The sequence below is a fragment of the Mustela lutreola genome, chromosome 3 (genome assembly GCF_030435805.1).
Source record: "Mustela lutreola isolate mMusLut2 chromosome 3, mMusLut2.pri, whole genome shotgun sequence".
Taxonomy (NCBI): Eukaryota; Metazoa; Chordata; class Mammalia; order Carnivora; family Mustelidae; genus Mustela; species Mustela lutreola.
In genome coordinates this window covers 28,926,528-28,943,313 of record NC_081292.1, presented here as the reverse complement: position 1 = coordinate 28,943,313, position 16,786 = coordinate 28,926,528, and the positions used below count along the sequence as shown (strand labels likewise).

The 16,786-nt window shown below is 35.6% G+C and overlaps 1 protein-coding gene across 1 annotated transcript in view; it reads left to right on the top strand.

The window, feature by feature from the left end:
- Positions 1–16,786, top strand: part of PKHD1L1 (PKHD1 like 1) — a 162,340-nt gene that overhangs the window by 53,836 nt on the left and 91,718 nt on the right. Inside the window, exons 26-37 of the mRNA XM_059165766.1 lie at positions 2,027–2,149; positions 3,057–3,162; positions 6,315–6,425; positions 7,380–7,544; positions 8,713–8,834; positions 10,414–10,546; positions 11,064–11,259; positions 13,124–13,266; positions 14,135–14,239; positions 14,912–15,100; positions 15,863–16,033; positions 16,554–16,777. Coding sequence (XP_059021749.1) covers positions 2,027–2,149; positions 3,057–3,162; positions 6,315–6,425; positions 7,380–7,544; positions 8,713–8,834; positions 10,414–10,546; positions 11,064–11,259; positions 13,124–13,266; positions 14,135–14,239; positions 14,912–15,100; positions 15,863–16,033; positions 16,554–16,777 — 1,788 coding nt within the window. The remainder of the gene's footprint in view (positions 1–2,026; positions 2,150–3,056; positions 3,163–6,314; positions 6,426–7,379; positions 7,545–8,712; positions 8,835–10,413; positions 10,547–11,063; positions 11,260–13,123; positions 13,267–14,134; positions 14,240–14,911; positions 15,101–15,862; positions 16,034–16,553; positions 16,778–16,786) is intronic.

Sequence of the window (16,786 nt, the reverse complement as noted above, 5' to 3'; positions counted from 1 at the left end):
GGGGGCACCAAGTATATCACCCTTGCTCCCTATAATTCTACCACCATCCCCTAGAGCTGTATGCTGGGGACTAGCGTATTTTCTGGTTCTGAAAATGACTTTCAAGTTCATGAGGGAGTCACATGTTAGGTTGCCATCTAATTACCTTTGCATAGTTAGAGTGTGAAGGGGGCAGGGAGGAGGGGTCAGGCCCAGAGCATGTGAAGAAGAGTCTAGAGGTGTCTGGGGGCTTAGATTGTCAAACATTAAGAAGATAATACTTTCAAGTGAATAGTGAGAATGTCAGGAAACAGTCTCTCTCATGCACCATTGGAAGAAAGTCAATTAGTATGACTTTTTAGGGGATTATGTAGTGGAGTCTGAATATAGATACCTTCTGATTTCACAGTCTCAACTATGTAACTCTATACTACTGAAATAATAACACAAATATGAAATGGTGTAGGCATAGAGATAGTCACTGCAGCTGTATCTGTAATAGTAAAAAGGTAGGAACCTATCCTGATCAGTGGAAGAATTGTTAAAATGCCACAGCCTTGGGACGCCTGGGTGGCTCAGTAGGTTAAGCCTTTGCCTTCAGCTCAGGTCATGACCTCAGCATCCTGGGATAGAGCCCCACGTCGGGTTCTCTGCTCAGCAGGGAGTCTGCTTCCCCGATTCTTTCTCTGCCTGTCTCTCTGCCTACTTGTGGTCTCTCTCTGTCAAATAAATAAATAAAATCTTTAAAAAATTTTTAAATAAAAAATAAATTGCCACAGCCTTCGCATGACAGCCATGCAGCCACACATAGACCCATGGGTATTGACCTGGAAAGATGTCCATGATGTAAGGTGGAAAAAATACAGCAGTCTCCTTACGAAACCATCATGGGAAAAAAAGGAGGAAAATGGGAAAGAGGAGGAGAAAAAAAAGTGTGTAATTGTAGCATATATTGTACACACATAGACTATAGATGTGGAAAATAGTAAATCATAAAGATATGGAGGCTATTTAAGAAAATGCAATGAGACTTAGAAGATTCTGTAGCTGAGCAGCTCTAGTAACTGGTCTTCTTGGTATCCCTGCTGGGTCTGTGCACTTAGCCCCTTTGCCTCTTTCCTGACCAGTCTCCTCGGCTTGCTCATCATTTCTGCTTCTCATCACCATTACCATTATGGTAGGCTTCTGGTATAGACAGTAGCTAACAAAGAGAGAGGCACACACAAGGCCCAGCATGGAGACCCCTATCTCTTTGTTAGCCACTGTCTATACCAGAAGCCTACCTTAATCGTAGAGAGATTTTGGAATGACCAAGTTCTACATATTGATTTGGTTTGATTCATTTTTATCATTGGCAAAAATATAATTCCACAAGTGGATGAAAAACCAGGATGTTCAGGGGTGAAAATGCTGAAGGAGAAAAGTTGACTTTCAGGTGGAAAGAGGAATAAATTATTCTACTTTTCAACAATCATTTGTCAAAGCAGTCATATTCAGAAAAGCATAGAATGTTCTGAGAAAATAAAATTTGGTAAATTCATTTACCTGAGACCTATTTTATTCTAAAAATTCAGGTTAATTAGTTACTTGATTCAACTTGTAATGATGCAATATATGATAAGGCAATAATCTTAGCATTTTATTGGGATTATGTTCACTTGTGAAGAGGTTCCTTTTTCAAAAATGTTGACTAAAATGTTTTCAGATCCTTTTTCTTTTTTTTTTAATTTTTTCAATTTATTTATTTTCAGAAAAACAGTATTCATTATTTTTTCACCACACCCAGTGCTCCATGCAATCCGTGCCCTCTATAATACCCACCACCTGGTACCCCAACCTCCCACACCCCTGCCACTTCAAACCCCTCAGCTTGTTTTTCAGAGTCCATAGTCTCTCAGGATTCACCTCCCCTTCCATTTTACCCCAACTCCCTTTTCCCTTCTTTCTTGGCTTTTATTCACTTTCAACCTTGCTTAATTTTAAAGAAAAATCTAGTGAGTTCATTTTATGATAGCCTTTCTAGTAAAATAATTTTGTGTAACAATAGATTAATGATTCCAATATTATTGGAGAAAAGACTAATATGACAGTTATGAAGATAAAAGAAGGTGGCTTGTTCAGACAACGCATACTTGGAGACCTACTTCGTATACCCAGCCAACAACCACAGGTATTTCTGAAACTTTCTTCATGACATTTAATACAATTTTAAATGTGTAACTACTTTGTAAGACATTAAAGACTAGATAAACAGCAGGGATGGGGTCTTTATTGTCACATGAATTTTTGTGTCAATGGTTGATCAACTCAATAATACTATTTTATGACTCTTGGGGAAATTATCTTCTTTATGATAAAAGAGTGGATTTTTAAGCTTAACTGCTTCCTGTTAGAATTTGAAAGTATAGTCTTTTATTTAATCTTTACATTTATTCTGTGAAGTGATTATTAATATTCTTTAATGATGAGAAAATTACCAGATAAGGAGTTTAGATGACTTTCTCAAGAGCAACCTTTATTTTCCTTCATAGCACCACTCACCCCTAGGTCATAATATGAATTTGATTTTTTTAAAAAGTGTATAGTCTTGGGATACCTGGGTGGCTCAGTCAGTTGAGTGTCTGACTTTGGTTCAGGTGATGATCTCGGAGTCCCGGGATCAAGCCCTGCATTGGACCCCCTGCTCAGCGGGGAGGCTGCTGGTTCCTCCCCCTCTGCCCCACTCGTTTCTCTCTCATGCACTCTCTCTCAAATACATAAATATAATCTTTACAAAAAACTGTATGGTCTTGCGCAACTATTTCTCTCCCACTAGAAGATAAATTGAGTGACATCAGGGATGTCATTGGTTGTTTTTAATGTTGTATTACTGTATTTTAACATTTACAACTGTGCTTTTGCATAGTAGGCACATTTGCTGAATGAATAATGGTCAAAGCAGAAAAAGTATAAATGAATAGACTAATTTTTGTAAACAAACATGCAAACAAACAAAATTTCATCATTTGTTTAAATCTTATGCATATTCTCCTTAGCCATGCTACCCCTGTTCTCCGTCTGTGTTTCTTTATTTGAAGGTTGAAGTCTATGTCAATGGAATTCCAGCTAAATGTTCGGGTGACTGTGGGTTTACATGGGATCCCATGGCCACACCATTAGTCCGAGCCATAAACCCATCTCAAGGTAATCTGCTTTTTAATGTAGCGTAGTGGGGTGGAAGACAACTAGCAAAAATGTAAACCACTAATGATTTTTTTTTAACATACTAGTTTCACCAACTCTGGCAAGCAAACATTTATACACAGTTAAAAAAAAAAAAAAACTATCAGATCAAAAAACTGTGAAAAGAGCACTTATTGCTTATTTTTGTTAAAAAAAAAAATCACATTTGAAGTTGAACTCCCCAGTCTTCTACTTTTGTCGTTTCACCATGTTAGATTCAGTCTCTAAAATTTCACTCTGATGAGCATTTTTGTGAAACTCTGCTCGCTGGGGTATTAACAGGAATCTTTCATTATATGAGACAACTTCTAGGAGATTTAGTACTAAAACACTGGTAATGAGACAGCTGCTGTTTAGTAAAAGAAAATAATTAGGTCCTAGGCTTGAGAACTGGAGAGAAAAATTATTGCCAAGAACTCAGTCTTGGGTGACACATTGTACCATATCTTCATAATATGTTATTACTTTAAAACACATGATTACACTTTGTGTCTGAATGTCCAAGTACTGAAATAAATAACAGGACTAAGGATTGTTAGGAGTAGTCTTTTGTTTTGTTTCAGTCAGAAAGATAAACTCAGATGCTATCATCACAGATTTAATCTTGGTGACTAGTAGGAAAATTCATCTGCTAATTAAATATCGGGGAAAAAAGGGAAATTTTAAAAACACATCTTTGTGTTGAATGAATATGTTCTTTAGACTTTTTTACAATAATGATACTACTTTGGGACAGTTCATGTCACAGGGGTCAAAACCATCAAGAATAAGAATTTGATTGGGACGCCTGGGTGGCTCAGTTGGTTAAGCAGCTGCCTTTGGTTCAGGTCATGATCCCAGCATCCTGGGATTGAGTCCCACATCAGGCTCCTTGCTCAGCAGGGAGCCTGCTTCTTCCTCTGCCTCTGCCTGCCATTCTATCTGCCTGTGCTCGCTCTCTTTCCCTCTCTCTCTCTGATAAATTTAAAAAAAAAAAAAAAACTTAAAAAAAAAAAGAATAAGAATTTGATTAACTTTCATTTGGTTGTGGTCCTTTGATATTTTTACATCTATCCTTGTATCTTATAATGAATTTCCATTTTTATATGAACTTCCTGAAAAAATTGTTTCTTACTATAAATAATTAGCAATCTGAATTGCCTTTTGCCTTATTTTGATAAATTTAAAAATAATGGAAATATAAGTATAAATAATGCAATAAAAACACCTATAGTCTCTTCATTGAAAATTAGCTCAGTTAACATTTTGTCATATTTACTACCAGTCATTAATTTAAGAAAGGAAATATTATAGGAATAGCTAATGTCCTCTTGAGACACAATCGCTGGTTCTAGTGCCTACAGATCTCCCCAGAGGCTGTCACAATAAGTAATTTTGTATGTATTCTTCCATGCCATTTTTGCCTTTTGTATATCAGATGCACATATGGTGATTTTGCCAGTTTTTTTAAATTTATGAAAAAGATGTTGAAATGTAAATATCAGAGCTATTACACTGTAAATATCTTTTGCATATGATTTTTGTCATTCTGCATTCATTTTGAGAAATATTTATATGGTTTTATGCATGTCCAATTCATCATCTTAAAATACTTCATGAACATACCAATTTATTTTTGTCTCTATTGAGAGACATTTAGATTGTGTCCAATTTTTTGCTTTTACACATGACTGTTTTGAGGTTTGCTGCGTGAAATCTCCTGTTGTATACATGCTGGAGCTGCTTTAGGGTATATGCCCAGAGAGAGAATTGCTGGATAATAAACAAATTAGTGTGTATTCAGTGTTTTAGGTGACCAAATTGCTCCCCAGAGTGCCTATACTTGCCATAGGCATGAGAGTGCTATATTCCCCACATCCTTTGTTGAAACTTAGAATCATCAGCTTCCTAATTTTGGCCAATTTGTTGGGTGAAGAGGTTCTCTCATCATCATCTTAATTTTTCTGTTCTCTGATGAATTATGCATGTGACCATCTTCTCATATGTTTCTCAGATATTTGGGTCATTTCTTCTGCAAATGGCTTGTTAACATCTTCTGTCCACTTACCAGATTGTCTTTTTTCTGTTGACTTATAGCTGGGTATTATATATTATGTTGACCAATCGTATGCACAGGTATGAACCTGAACTTTGTTTATCTTATAGGTATCTTGCTTATGGAGCCTTTTCAGTCATTGATTTATTCCAATTTATTATATTTTCCTCTATGATTAACCATGACTTTTTAATCTCATGTAAGAGACCCATCTATGCATTAAAGTTAAGAGGTTCACATTTTCTTCTAAAATTCTAGAGTATTGCATTTTTCATTCTTAGCTATTTAAATCCATGTGGAATCCATATTGTATGTGATGTCATATAGGTAGGGTGACTATACCATTTACCAATCAAATCTGGACGTTAGAGTGAATGGAAAAACAGTAAGTACAAGATGCTGAGACGGGGGGTGTACCCTGGTCGTATCTCAGGCACTTTAGCATATGTGTTACCCAAGACAGAAAGTGCCACAACACATATGGTGCAGTTCATCCTTTTCTCATGATTTTGGGATAGCTCTTCTGTCATATAGAGATGACTGTTTATTTGTCATCATAGTAGTTTTCCTTTCCTTATGCCATTCCATACTTTAGTAGATAATTCTTCTGCTAATCTCTATTAACCTAGATTTAAAACATGAAGCAGGGACGCCTGGGTGGCTCAGTTGGTTAAGCAGCTGCCTTTGGCTCAGGTCATGATCCCAGCGTCCTGGGATCGAGTCCCACATCGGGCTCCTTGCTTTACAGGGAGCCTGCTTCTCCCTCTGCCTCTGCCTGCCATTCCCGTCTGCCTGTGCTCGCTCTCTCTCTGACTCTCTCTGATAAATAAATAAAATCTTTAAAAAAAAAAAAAAAGAAGAAGAAGAAGAAGCAATGTAGAGGAATTCAATGGGAAAAAATTTACCATTGAGAAATATGTGGTTTTCCCCACTGTTTTCTTATAAGCTTATTGTTTATCGCCTTTAGAAGTTGGGCTTTTCTCTGCAAAGCATTTGATTTCATAACAACAAATTCTGTGGGTTTTGTTGTTGTTGTTGTTGTTGTTTTAATACTGTTGTTTAAAATCATCATTTTCAGGGTCCTATGAAGAAAACACAGTTCTAACCATATCAGGCTCTGGATTTTCTCCCAATTCAGCTATATCAGTCTCAGTCGGACCAATGGCTTGCTCGCTTCTCTCTGTGGTTGGTAGGTCCTTTGTAAAATTGTTATTATTAGATCTAATTGTTTTTCTCTAAGAGAAAAGAGGCTCAAAGAGCAGTATTATAATAATATTTCTCCTATGGAGTACGCTATGGGGGCATGAAACTGACAAACTTCTGTGGATGAATGCACTATCTTTTTAATCTTTGGTTATAACCACAAACTCTTTCAGTGCTATACAATGTCTTTATCCCATAACAGCTAATTTTTGTTCTTTTCCCCTCATAGAGTGATTGTATAAAAGCTTTCCTTCTTTGGTTTGTCTTTAGGACACAAAAATAAGACGCTGCCATGCTGCTGTTCCATGGTTCCTTCTGCCCATGCTTTGACAGTGTCACTTTAGTAAAGCATCAAAAGGACATGGCTATCTTCCCTGACTACTAGTCCAACAAAATCTCTATCCATTAACCCAGAATTTCAAGATTATTCACTTTTTCAACTCTTGAAAAAGTTAAAACCATGATTATTTATTTCCCTAAAAATTATCTTTCACAATCCTTGGTATTTTCCTTAACTTTAATAGGTTGGAATTACATAAGCAATGCACCTTCCATATAATTAAGTTGTTTTTAATTCAGATCCTCTGTGTATTCTTGAGATCTAAGTCAATAATGCACCTGTAATATAAATGTACATATACTGTTCTAAATAAAGTGTGAAGGTTTTCATTTAGGTTTTCATCACCTTTCTTGATGAAACCTGGTATTTTTGCCACAGTGGGAAACAGGAGCAAATTGTTCTTTTTTTTTCTAACCATGTCTGATTCATAACATCAGGTAACTTGTAAAGACTTTTGCCCAATTAATGTATGAGTAGTTTTCCTTAGATACATTTCTTGGGGTATAAAAATGAAGGCCAATATTTATATTTGCAAATATAGAATTTCAGTAATTTTATCTTACAAACATATTTAACCATGTTTTTCTTTTTTATCACAAGAAAATGAGATCCAATGCCAGATTCTGAATGGAAGTGCTGGCCATTTCCCAGTTGCTGTATCTGTAGCTGATGCTGGACTAGCACGGAATGTAGAGGGTGAGGAATTCTACTTCACTTACCAGAATCGGATCTCATACATCTGGCCCACTTCTGGCAGCCTGGCAGGTAATAGTTAATTGTTCGAAACCAAGAAAATTGCATACATTCCTGTCATTTCACTGTACTGTTTCTAGAACAGGGTGGAAGGAGTGGAACCCCAAGCTCCCTCACATAGAACAAAAGAGGCTCCCCTTTTGGAAGGCACAGTGCTTAAATGGCTGACTAATTCTTTTGTTTCTTTTGAAGCACAAGTCAGGGTGACTGGTTGTACTTACATCTTAGGTTATTGAATTAATATCATCAATTATTACATGTTTCTATAACAAGCTCATCAATTATGTCAGGATAAGATTTATTAGTTATTATTCTGCTTACCAGCTGCTCCATTTGTAACCACAGTCTCCGTGGAGCTACTTGACCCAGAAAAAGTTCCAGGAACAAATCAGGGGAAAGAAGGCTGATGCAGAAGATGGAAAGAAAATAACACATTTTTCCTGTCCTGCTTACTTCTTTTCCCTTTGTTAGACCATGCTTAGTTTTGGATTTTTGCTTTGGTCTTGATCTTTTCAGTGTGTTTTGTGTTCTTATTTTACTTTATTTTTGTTTTGTTGGGATTTTTTCTTAGTTCCTTTTACTTACAGATATTAAAATTTGAGATTTGGGAAGAGTCTTAATTCACTTTCATTCCCACCCACAGAATGGGTGAGCGTATAAGAAGAGCATAATTGGGTGCCTGGGTGGCTCAGTGGCTTAAGCCTCTGCCTTTGGCTCAGGTCATGATCTCAGGGTCCTGGGACTGAGCCCTGCAATGGGCTCTCTGCTCAGCGGGGAGGCTGCTCCCCACCCCCAACCTGCTGCTCTGCTTAATTGTGATCTCTCTCTCTCTGTTAAATAAATGAATAAATAAATAAAAAGAAACAGCATAATTTCTCTTTAGGATGAAGAGGACTATATGGAAAATAGCAGTTCTTGCTAGTGATGCCACAGAGCAAATGGTGGTTCCAAATATGTTGTTTCATTAAATCACTTAGCTCACTTCCTTTATGGCTCCAGACTTTAAGAGCTCTGGCTCCCGGATGTGGTAGTGATTATATACATCTTGAATCTGGGCCGTGATTATTTGCCAACACATCTCTTGATGATTAGAAAATTCTTGAATGATGAGTTAGATTCTTGACCAAGTTCCCTTTTGTTATTGTTGATCTGTTACCGTCATTGTTGTTTCCTTTTGAAGGTGGAACTCTTCTGACTGTATCTGGATTTGGCTTTAATGAAAATTCAAGGGTATTAGTTGGAAATGAAACCTGCAATGTGATTGAAGGGGATTTGAATAAAATAACCTGCAGAACACCAAAAGTAAGGCATTTGATTTCAGTCTTTTTTTTTTCCCTGAAAACTTATGAAATCTCAGTAGGTTAAACAGGTGACATTTTTACCTAGGAACTGTGGCTTTAAGTGTTGTTCTGTATTTCTTTAACATTCTGCTATCTATTTCTAGATACATTCTGCTAAGATGTATCTAGAATGTAGATATCATTCTAGATATCCACATTCTACATACATACCATTTAGAAAGACAGACACATAAATCCGTAATAATGTGTTCCACTTGAAATGATAGAAGTAGATACAAAGTAAAAATAAAATATAGTGAAGAGAGGCTGTCAGAAAGAGCCTATCAGAACTCAAAGGATGAATGAGAGTTGACCAAGTAAATCCAAGGATGAAAAAACTTCAGTACTAAGAATCTAAAAAAAAAAATTCAGAGAAGCAAATCTAGATATTTTTTGTTTCTTAAAAAAGAATATATATCTTTAAAAAGTTTCAATTTGTCAACAATAAGTAAATAAATGCTGCCCCAAAAAAACCCGTGTAAAATTCCTCATGTAATATTGTATTTTAGCATGAATTATTGTTTTTTATTTTTAAAAAATAGTGTCTAAATTTAAACCAAAACTCTTGTTTGCTTATTATGTGCAAAAGGATGCTGACACCAATAACTAACACTAAAAAAATTGAGCAGACTCAATGTGGGTATTATGTAGTTGAAATCTATAGGAAAAGTAAATTTGAGTATGTGTTAGACCAAACGATGATGAAAATTTGGAGGATATGGTAAATAAAAATTTTGTTTAAATTATGCCATTCAATTAAACACTGAGTACACCTAAAACAAATACTAGATACTGGAAAAGCATTTTTTCCTAATTGGGAAGCGAATAGATATTACATCAGTGAAAGCGCCAAATATTTTTCCAAGTGTCTTAGTCTCAGATTCTGAAACTAAGTCAGCAAAAAAGATAAAATAATGTGATTCTTCAGTGAAGAGGAATAAAAAATTACATTTGAGTATATTTTAAGAGCAAAATGTCAAAACTTTAAACACCTTTGCTTTATCAGTTTAAAAAAGTCAGTTGTCTGGGGCACTTGTGTGGCTCAGTCAGTTAGGTGTCTGTCTTTGACTCAGGTCATGATCCCAGGATTCTGGGACTGAGCCCTAAATTGGGCTCCCTGCTCAGCGGGGAGTCTTCTTTTCTCTCTCCCTCTGCCCCTCCCCCTGCTTCTGCACTTGCTTTCTCTCTTTCTCTCAAATAAATAAATAAAATCTTTTTAAAAAATTAAAAACATAAGAGTCACTTGTCCAGAGCTGCTTAACTATATTGCAGAGCCCTTAGGAACCCAATAATATGTATGCATTCAAAATGGTCATAAACACTCTCAAAACCACTACATCATATACCTTTACCTAAAAAATTAAAATATGTAGCCTACATTGGATACTACAGCTTTCTAATTATCTGAAGATGATTCTGATTCATGAATTTGAAACCAAACATCTTCAGCAGTTTATTTTGAATAATTCTATTTGTTTTTAGCCATTGGATTTCTTCATCTCAACATTTAATATTTTCTAACTTTTTTCTTTTTGTTTCAGAGAATTGAGGGTACAGTTGATATATCAGTTATTACCAATGGATTTCAAGCCAAAGCAAAGGATGCTTATAGTTATAATTGTTTACAGACTCCAGTTATAACTGATTTTAGTCCAAAAGTACGAACAATACAAGGTAATAAAAATTTCAATAAGATCAGTCATTTGACATATCTATCTATCTATCTATCTATATATCTATATTAGGTATATATATTAAAATACATATGTATATGTAAGGTGTATATACATCAAATAAAGTAAACTATTTCTAGAAAGGTTATAGAAACATTCTTCTACAGTTGTTTCTTAAAGCAAAACCAGCCACAAGTTATATTTTTTTAAACATAGATTAGTCTATTTATTATTTCACTTTGAACATGTGTAATAAGGAGAAAAATATTAGGTTTTTCAGAAAGCGCTTTGTCATCTTTTTCCCCCCTATGAAACAATTTAACATGAATTTTTCTCTACATGGTAGCTATCAATTCTTTCATTGATTTTATTTTTCTTGCCTCTGTAAACATTAGGTTTTCCTAAATACAATAAAAGATAAGAAATGAGTTGGTTTACTTAATATGCAAATTTTATGCCACAAAATGAGTTGAATCCTCTTGTAAAAAAAAACCTTTTATTCTCTTTTAAAATAATAGGAGAAGTTAATTTAACAATTAAGGGTTATAACTTTGGAAATGAACTCACACAGAAGGTGGAGGTATATGTCAGAGGAAAACCCTGCCAGATTTTCCAGTGGAATTTAACAGATATTAGATGTCTTTTGCCCAAGTTGTCTCCTGGAAAACATGATATCTATGTAGAAGTCAGAAACTGGGGCTTTGCCTCAACAAGGTATAGTAATGATCATAAACTTGAAGAGTTGTAGAACATATGGGCTTAATGGTTTGGGGATAAGAAAAGAGTCATTAACTTTATAATATTTCAGTTGCTTTTTCCACCTATCTACATCTCCTTTTGCAAAGTGTTCTGTGAATATCCCATACAGTGCAGTATGTGCTTTGTTTTTTTTTTTTTAATTTTTAATTTTTATAAACATATATTTTTATCCCCAGGGGTACAGGTCTGTGAATCACCAGGTTTACACACTTCACAGCACTAACCAAAGGACACACCCTCCCCAGTGTCCATAACCCCACCCCCTTCTCCCAACCCCCCTCCCCCCAGTATGTGCTTTGTTTTGAGACCAATGCCATTCAGGTTAGGTTGTAAGATTCTCTGTGGAACTGGGTTTATGTATATATCACATGCTTTTCATTCATTCTGGAAACTCTTACCAAGCAGTTAGTAAGGGGCAGGCACTTGCTTGGTGCTGGATTTGCTGTGAAGAATAAGAGGGACTTGTCCTCTGCTGTGAGTAATGCCCACGGTTTTGTTGGGGAGGCAGATTTCAAACAGAAGATTATATCAGTAACTTAATTATAAGTGTGAAAAAGACTATGAGGAAGAGGTAGCAGGTCTGTAAGAGCGTATAACAAAGAGCACTAACTTTTCCTAAGGGACAGAAAAGTGTTCTCTAAAAGGTGACAGTTAAGCCAAGAAATGGGTAGGAAATGCCCATAAAGGAAAAGATAGACTCCTTCTCCTTTAGGTAACTGTTCAGTATTTTCTTCCTGGAAGCTGTTTGTCAAAATTTTAGTGATATTTTAGTTCTGGCATCAGGAAAGTATTGGTTTAGAATACTTAGAAAATGAGGAAACTGAAATTTAGGGATTAAAAAAAAAAAAAAGGCAGGTACACCTGACGTCAGAATAGGAGGGATTATTACAGCAGAATCTTGAGGTGAAGGACTGTGAGCAACAGTAACTATGAAGCCCAGAGCTCCATCCCTCTTCAATTCACAGGGCAGAGTTCACTTGGGTTCTAGAAGAGCTGTTGTTTGTGCTCTGGCATGATGGAGATAATGAACGGAATTGACAGCATATAAAACTGGGATATTTCAGTGACGGTTGAAGAAATACAAATTCAGTTGTGCTGAGAAAGTGAAATAAAAGTTAGCACAAAGACTCATTTTACTTACGATGAGAGCTGGGTTGTAGGATTCTACTCTAAATATCAGGTCAGAAAGGCAATGTTCATTTTGATGGCCTCCTGGCAGACACATTGACTGTAACAAGACAAAACAAATTTTAAATTCTCTCACTGAAATAGTGGGAAGGGAGATCATGACAGGTCTCCAACATACATAGAATAATAAACTCAAATTAGTTGCACAAAACTTTTATTTCTTATATAAAATGTGTGTAATTTCATCTCTATGCTCATAGATAAGGCATCCTTTATGGCTTACACTAATGAATATATAAAATATCTTAAAGGACATCATATTTTTCTTGTGACCTGGGTTCTCATAACCGTATCTTTCTCATAATATTTTACAATGCTCCATCTCAAATTTTTCTTGCCATGGGATTTTTAGAAATTTAATTTTCATTGTTAGGGAAAAACTATTATTATGTATTATTCTTATATGTAGTACATTGTTACTTATACAATATGTTACTATTAAATATATACACACAGATACCATCCAACCAAATTAAGGTCATGCTAATTATCAGATTATCTAGTTCAAAAAAGTAATGTCTAATTAAATATTCAACTACTTCCTCTTCCTAAATAAATCATATCCAATAAGAATTTAACAATAGGACCTCATGGAAAGCTCATTGAAACATCTATTAATTTTTTTTTTCAGGGACAAGTTAAATGCTTCTATACAGTATATTTTGGAAGTGACTGCCATGTTTCCACAGAGAGGCTCTTTATATGGTGGAACTGAAATCACTATAATGGGTTTGGGGTTCAGTACGATACCAACTGAGAACACAGTGCTCTTAGGTAAGAGCACCCTCACAGAAGGGTGTTATCATTTTTTTTCTCTTTAGAAGATGTGCTTAGGACACCTGGGTGGCTCAGTTGATTAAGGATCTGCCTTTGACTCAGGTCATGATCCAGGACCCTGGGATTGAGTCCCACATGGGACTCCTTGCTCAGTGGGGAGCCTGCTTCTCCCTCTGCCCCTCTTCCCTTCCCCTAACCCCTCCCCTACCATGTGTGCTCACTCTCTCTCTCTCTCACAAAAATAAGTAAATAAGCTCTTTAAAAAAATAAAGAATAAAAGATGTGTTTTTAGATGCTGAGTTTTTACACAATACTCTCAATCATGGAAGCTTTATTTTGCTATTAACGTATAAAAGGTTAAGTGTCTTTGGTTAAGGTTGTAAAGAGAAATTGAATAGCTGCTTTGATTTCAATAAATAAATATTTATATTTGATATCTATAAAACACTTTTAAAAGAAAAGTCTCTGTTCTAAAAATAATCAGTACTCAAAGATGATAACTATCAGGAAAGTGTTAAAGATTCTGCTAGATAATGGGGGGTTTTGCAGGACCTTAATAGTTTTGGGGGTTTTTTTTAGATTTTATTTATTAGAGAGCGAGTAAGAAAAAGAGAGAAAGAAGTATGAGCAGTAGGGATAGACAGAGGGAGAGGGAGAAGTAGACTCCTCACCAAACAGGGAGCCCAATGTGGGACTTGATCCCAGAACCCCGGGATCATGACTGAAGCCAAAGGCAGAGGCTTAACTGACTGAGCCATCCAGGTGCCCTATGCAGGGCCTTAACTGTTTACTGATTATAATTCATCTCTACATTTTACAAAAAATATTTGAGAAAAATTTTTTCCCCTATCTTATTTCTTTCTAGGGCCCTTCCCTTGTGATGTGATTTCATCATCAGAAAATGCCATAAAATGTATTCTTCATTCAACAGGGAATACATTCAGGATTACCAATACTGGAGAAGATTCAGGTATTAGCCAACATTTATATATTATAAATAATGGAAGCACTTTACCCTGAAATTGATTTTATTTTTGTTTATTTAATACTTCAAATATTCGGAGGAAAAACTGTTGCTATGTCTTTCTATGATTTGTCAATAGTTTGTCTCTAATTTCTTTCCTTGACATCAGGGTGCATATATAGAATGAATCAGGGGTAGACTTGAGTCTAAATTGCTAGACAGCAATTTGAAAGTTGAGAAATTGCCATTAAGTTTCATTGCAGTACGGCACTTCCCAAGTTATGGTAGTTTGTTATTAGCCATGGGTTTCTAAATAAATATTCAAATTGAAGTTATATAGATTTTGGTATACCTCTATTCCTGAGAAAATTCTTATGTTTAAAGAATTGATCTCAGCTTTAAAAGATATTCCATGTGATATTTCTGAACAACTTGCCTATTGACTTTCCAACTTTTTTTTCAAATTGTCTCTTGATCATCAGTGTTGAAGGTGTGTGATTAATTTTTTTCCTTAGCTTCTCATTATCTTACTTTCCATTATTTCTGCTTATTTTTGTTACATGTTTCAATTATGCACATAAAAATTTAGGATGCCATACTTTCAAAGATAATTATTAAGAACTTTCATTCCTTTTCCTTTTTTTAAAAAAATAAATATGTCTCAATTCTTGCTTCCAGTACATGGATTAGGTTATGCCTGGTCACCATCAGTCTTAAACGTATCTGTGGGAGACACAGTGACGTGGCACTGGCAAGCCCATCCATTTCTTCAGGGAATAGGATATAGGGTTTTCTCTGTATCCAGTCCTGGAAGTGTAATTTATGATGGCAAAGGATTTACAAATGGAAGAGAAAAATCTGCCTCAGGTATGTTTCAATTTTGTTGCATTTTGCGTCATGATTCTCTTTCCTGGATATAATAAAAAGATGTCGTTTCGATTTAAAATACTTTTGCATAAATGATATGTATAAATACACAAATAATTTAGTTGGCATTTTATTACTATAGTAAAAGTGTTGCACATTTATAAAAATATTATAAATGAATGTAAGCAAGGGATTTTATAAATCAGAGATGAGTTCTGATTCAGAAATGTCTTTATTTATTCTGGAATAATCAACCAATTAAAAAAATATCAAGCAAAATACAAAGAAAACTGGAGTATGTGTTTTAATCATACCAACTTGGTAGCAAGTAACAAACTTCAACTGACTGGAATCAGCAAATTAGTATTTCTCCTAAGACAACTCAGTGAAAGTGTGCCTGGTAGACTGTATGTTTAGTTCTATATTTATAGCAGTTTGAATTTTTTCTCATGAAATCAAAGTATTGTTTGTTTTTCACTGCATGTTGAAGTTTTCTTTAAAATGTGGTGAGTTATGCCAGACTGGATATGATTTTCTAAAAAAACTAATGCTGGATCTTGTCTTCCTGGAATGTAATTTCATTACAGAAGATAGTTCTTTTACAGTCAGTGAGTCATTTCTTTACTACTTCCTGTCAGAATATCACGTGCATGAAAAATAAGAATCCTGTCACCTGCCTGTGTTTGAAGGGTCACTTGAAATTTTTATTAGAGGCTGTATTAATTGCTTGTGTTTATTACATACAATCTTATTTTTTGGCAGGTTCATTTTCTTACCAGTTTACTTCACCTGGAATCCATTATTACAGCAGCGGATACGTTGATGAGGCTCACTCCATTTTTCTCCAAGGAGTCATTAATGTTTCACCAGCTGAAACCAGGCACATTCCCCTGCACCTGTTTGTGGGTAGCACTGAAGCCACATATGATCAGGGTAAGAGGGTGAAAGAGGGAAACCCTGTTACTCCTGTGACGAAGGGTGTATGTGACCTTTTTGGAGTAGGAAGCAGATGACTAGGTATAACCCTGCTTCTGTCTCTGACCAGCCACATGACCTTGGATAGACCTGGACAGTTCTGAGGCTAGAATCTATTCTATAAAATGAGGCCCATGTTAATGTTGTCCTGCCATTCTCCCAGAATCCTTCTGTGCCTCAGATGAGATGTAGGGTGAAGAAATTTTGACACTCTGTATGTGCCCCTCAAAATATATCAAAATGTGAGATGATGTTATTGTTTTGTTTTCCCCATAGGACCTGGCTTAGACAAATTGAAAAATAAATTAATTTTTATATTCACTCTTCTCTCTTTACCACCTATGTACTGCCTGAGCCCCTCTTGTCATTCAGACAAAACCAAAACATTTTTAACAGAATATAAACCACCATCATTAAAATAAAGAGTAATGTAGTCTGAAAACAGTTCTTGTTTTAGAATATTATCCATGACTTACAGGACCTGTGAATTTGCACTTGGGGAGCTCTGTGACAGGCTGCCTAGCGACAGAACCCTTGTGTGGCCCGAACAATACCAGGGTTAAAAATTCAGACGGTTTGGTCTTTGAGCTTTCAAGTTGCTTTTCACCAACTATAAACAACATTAATCCATCTTCTGGAACACTGAATGAATTGGTAACAATTACTGGACGTGGCTTTAGTAATCTCACATGTGCTAATAAGGTAAGTAGG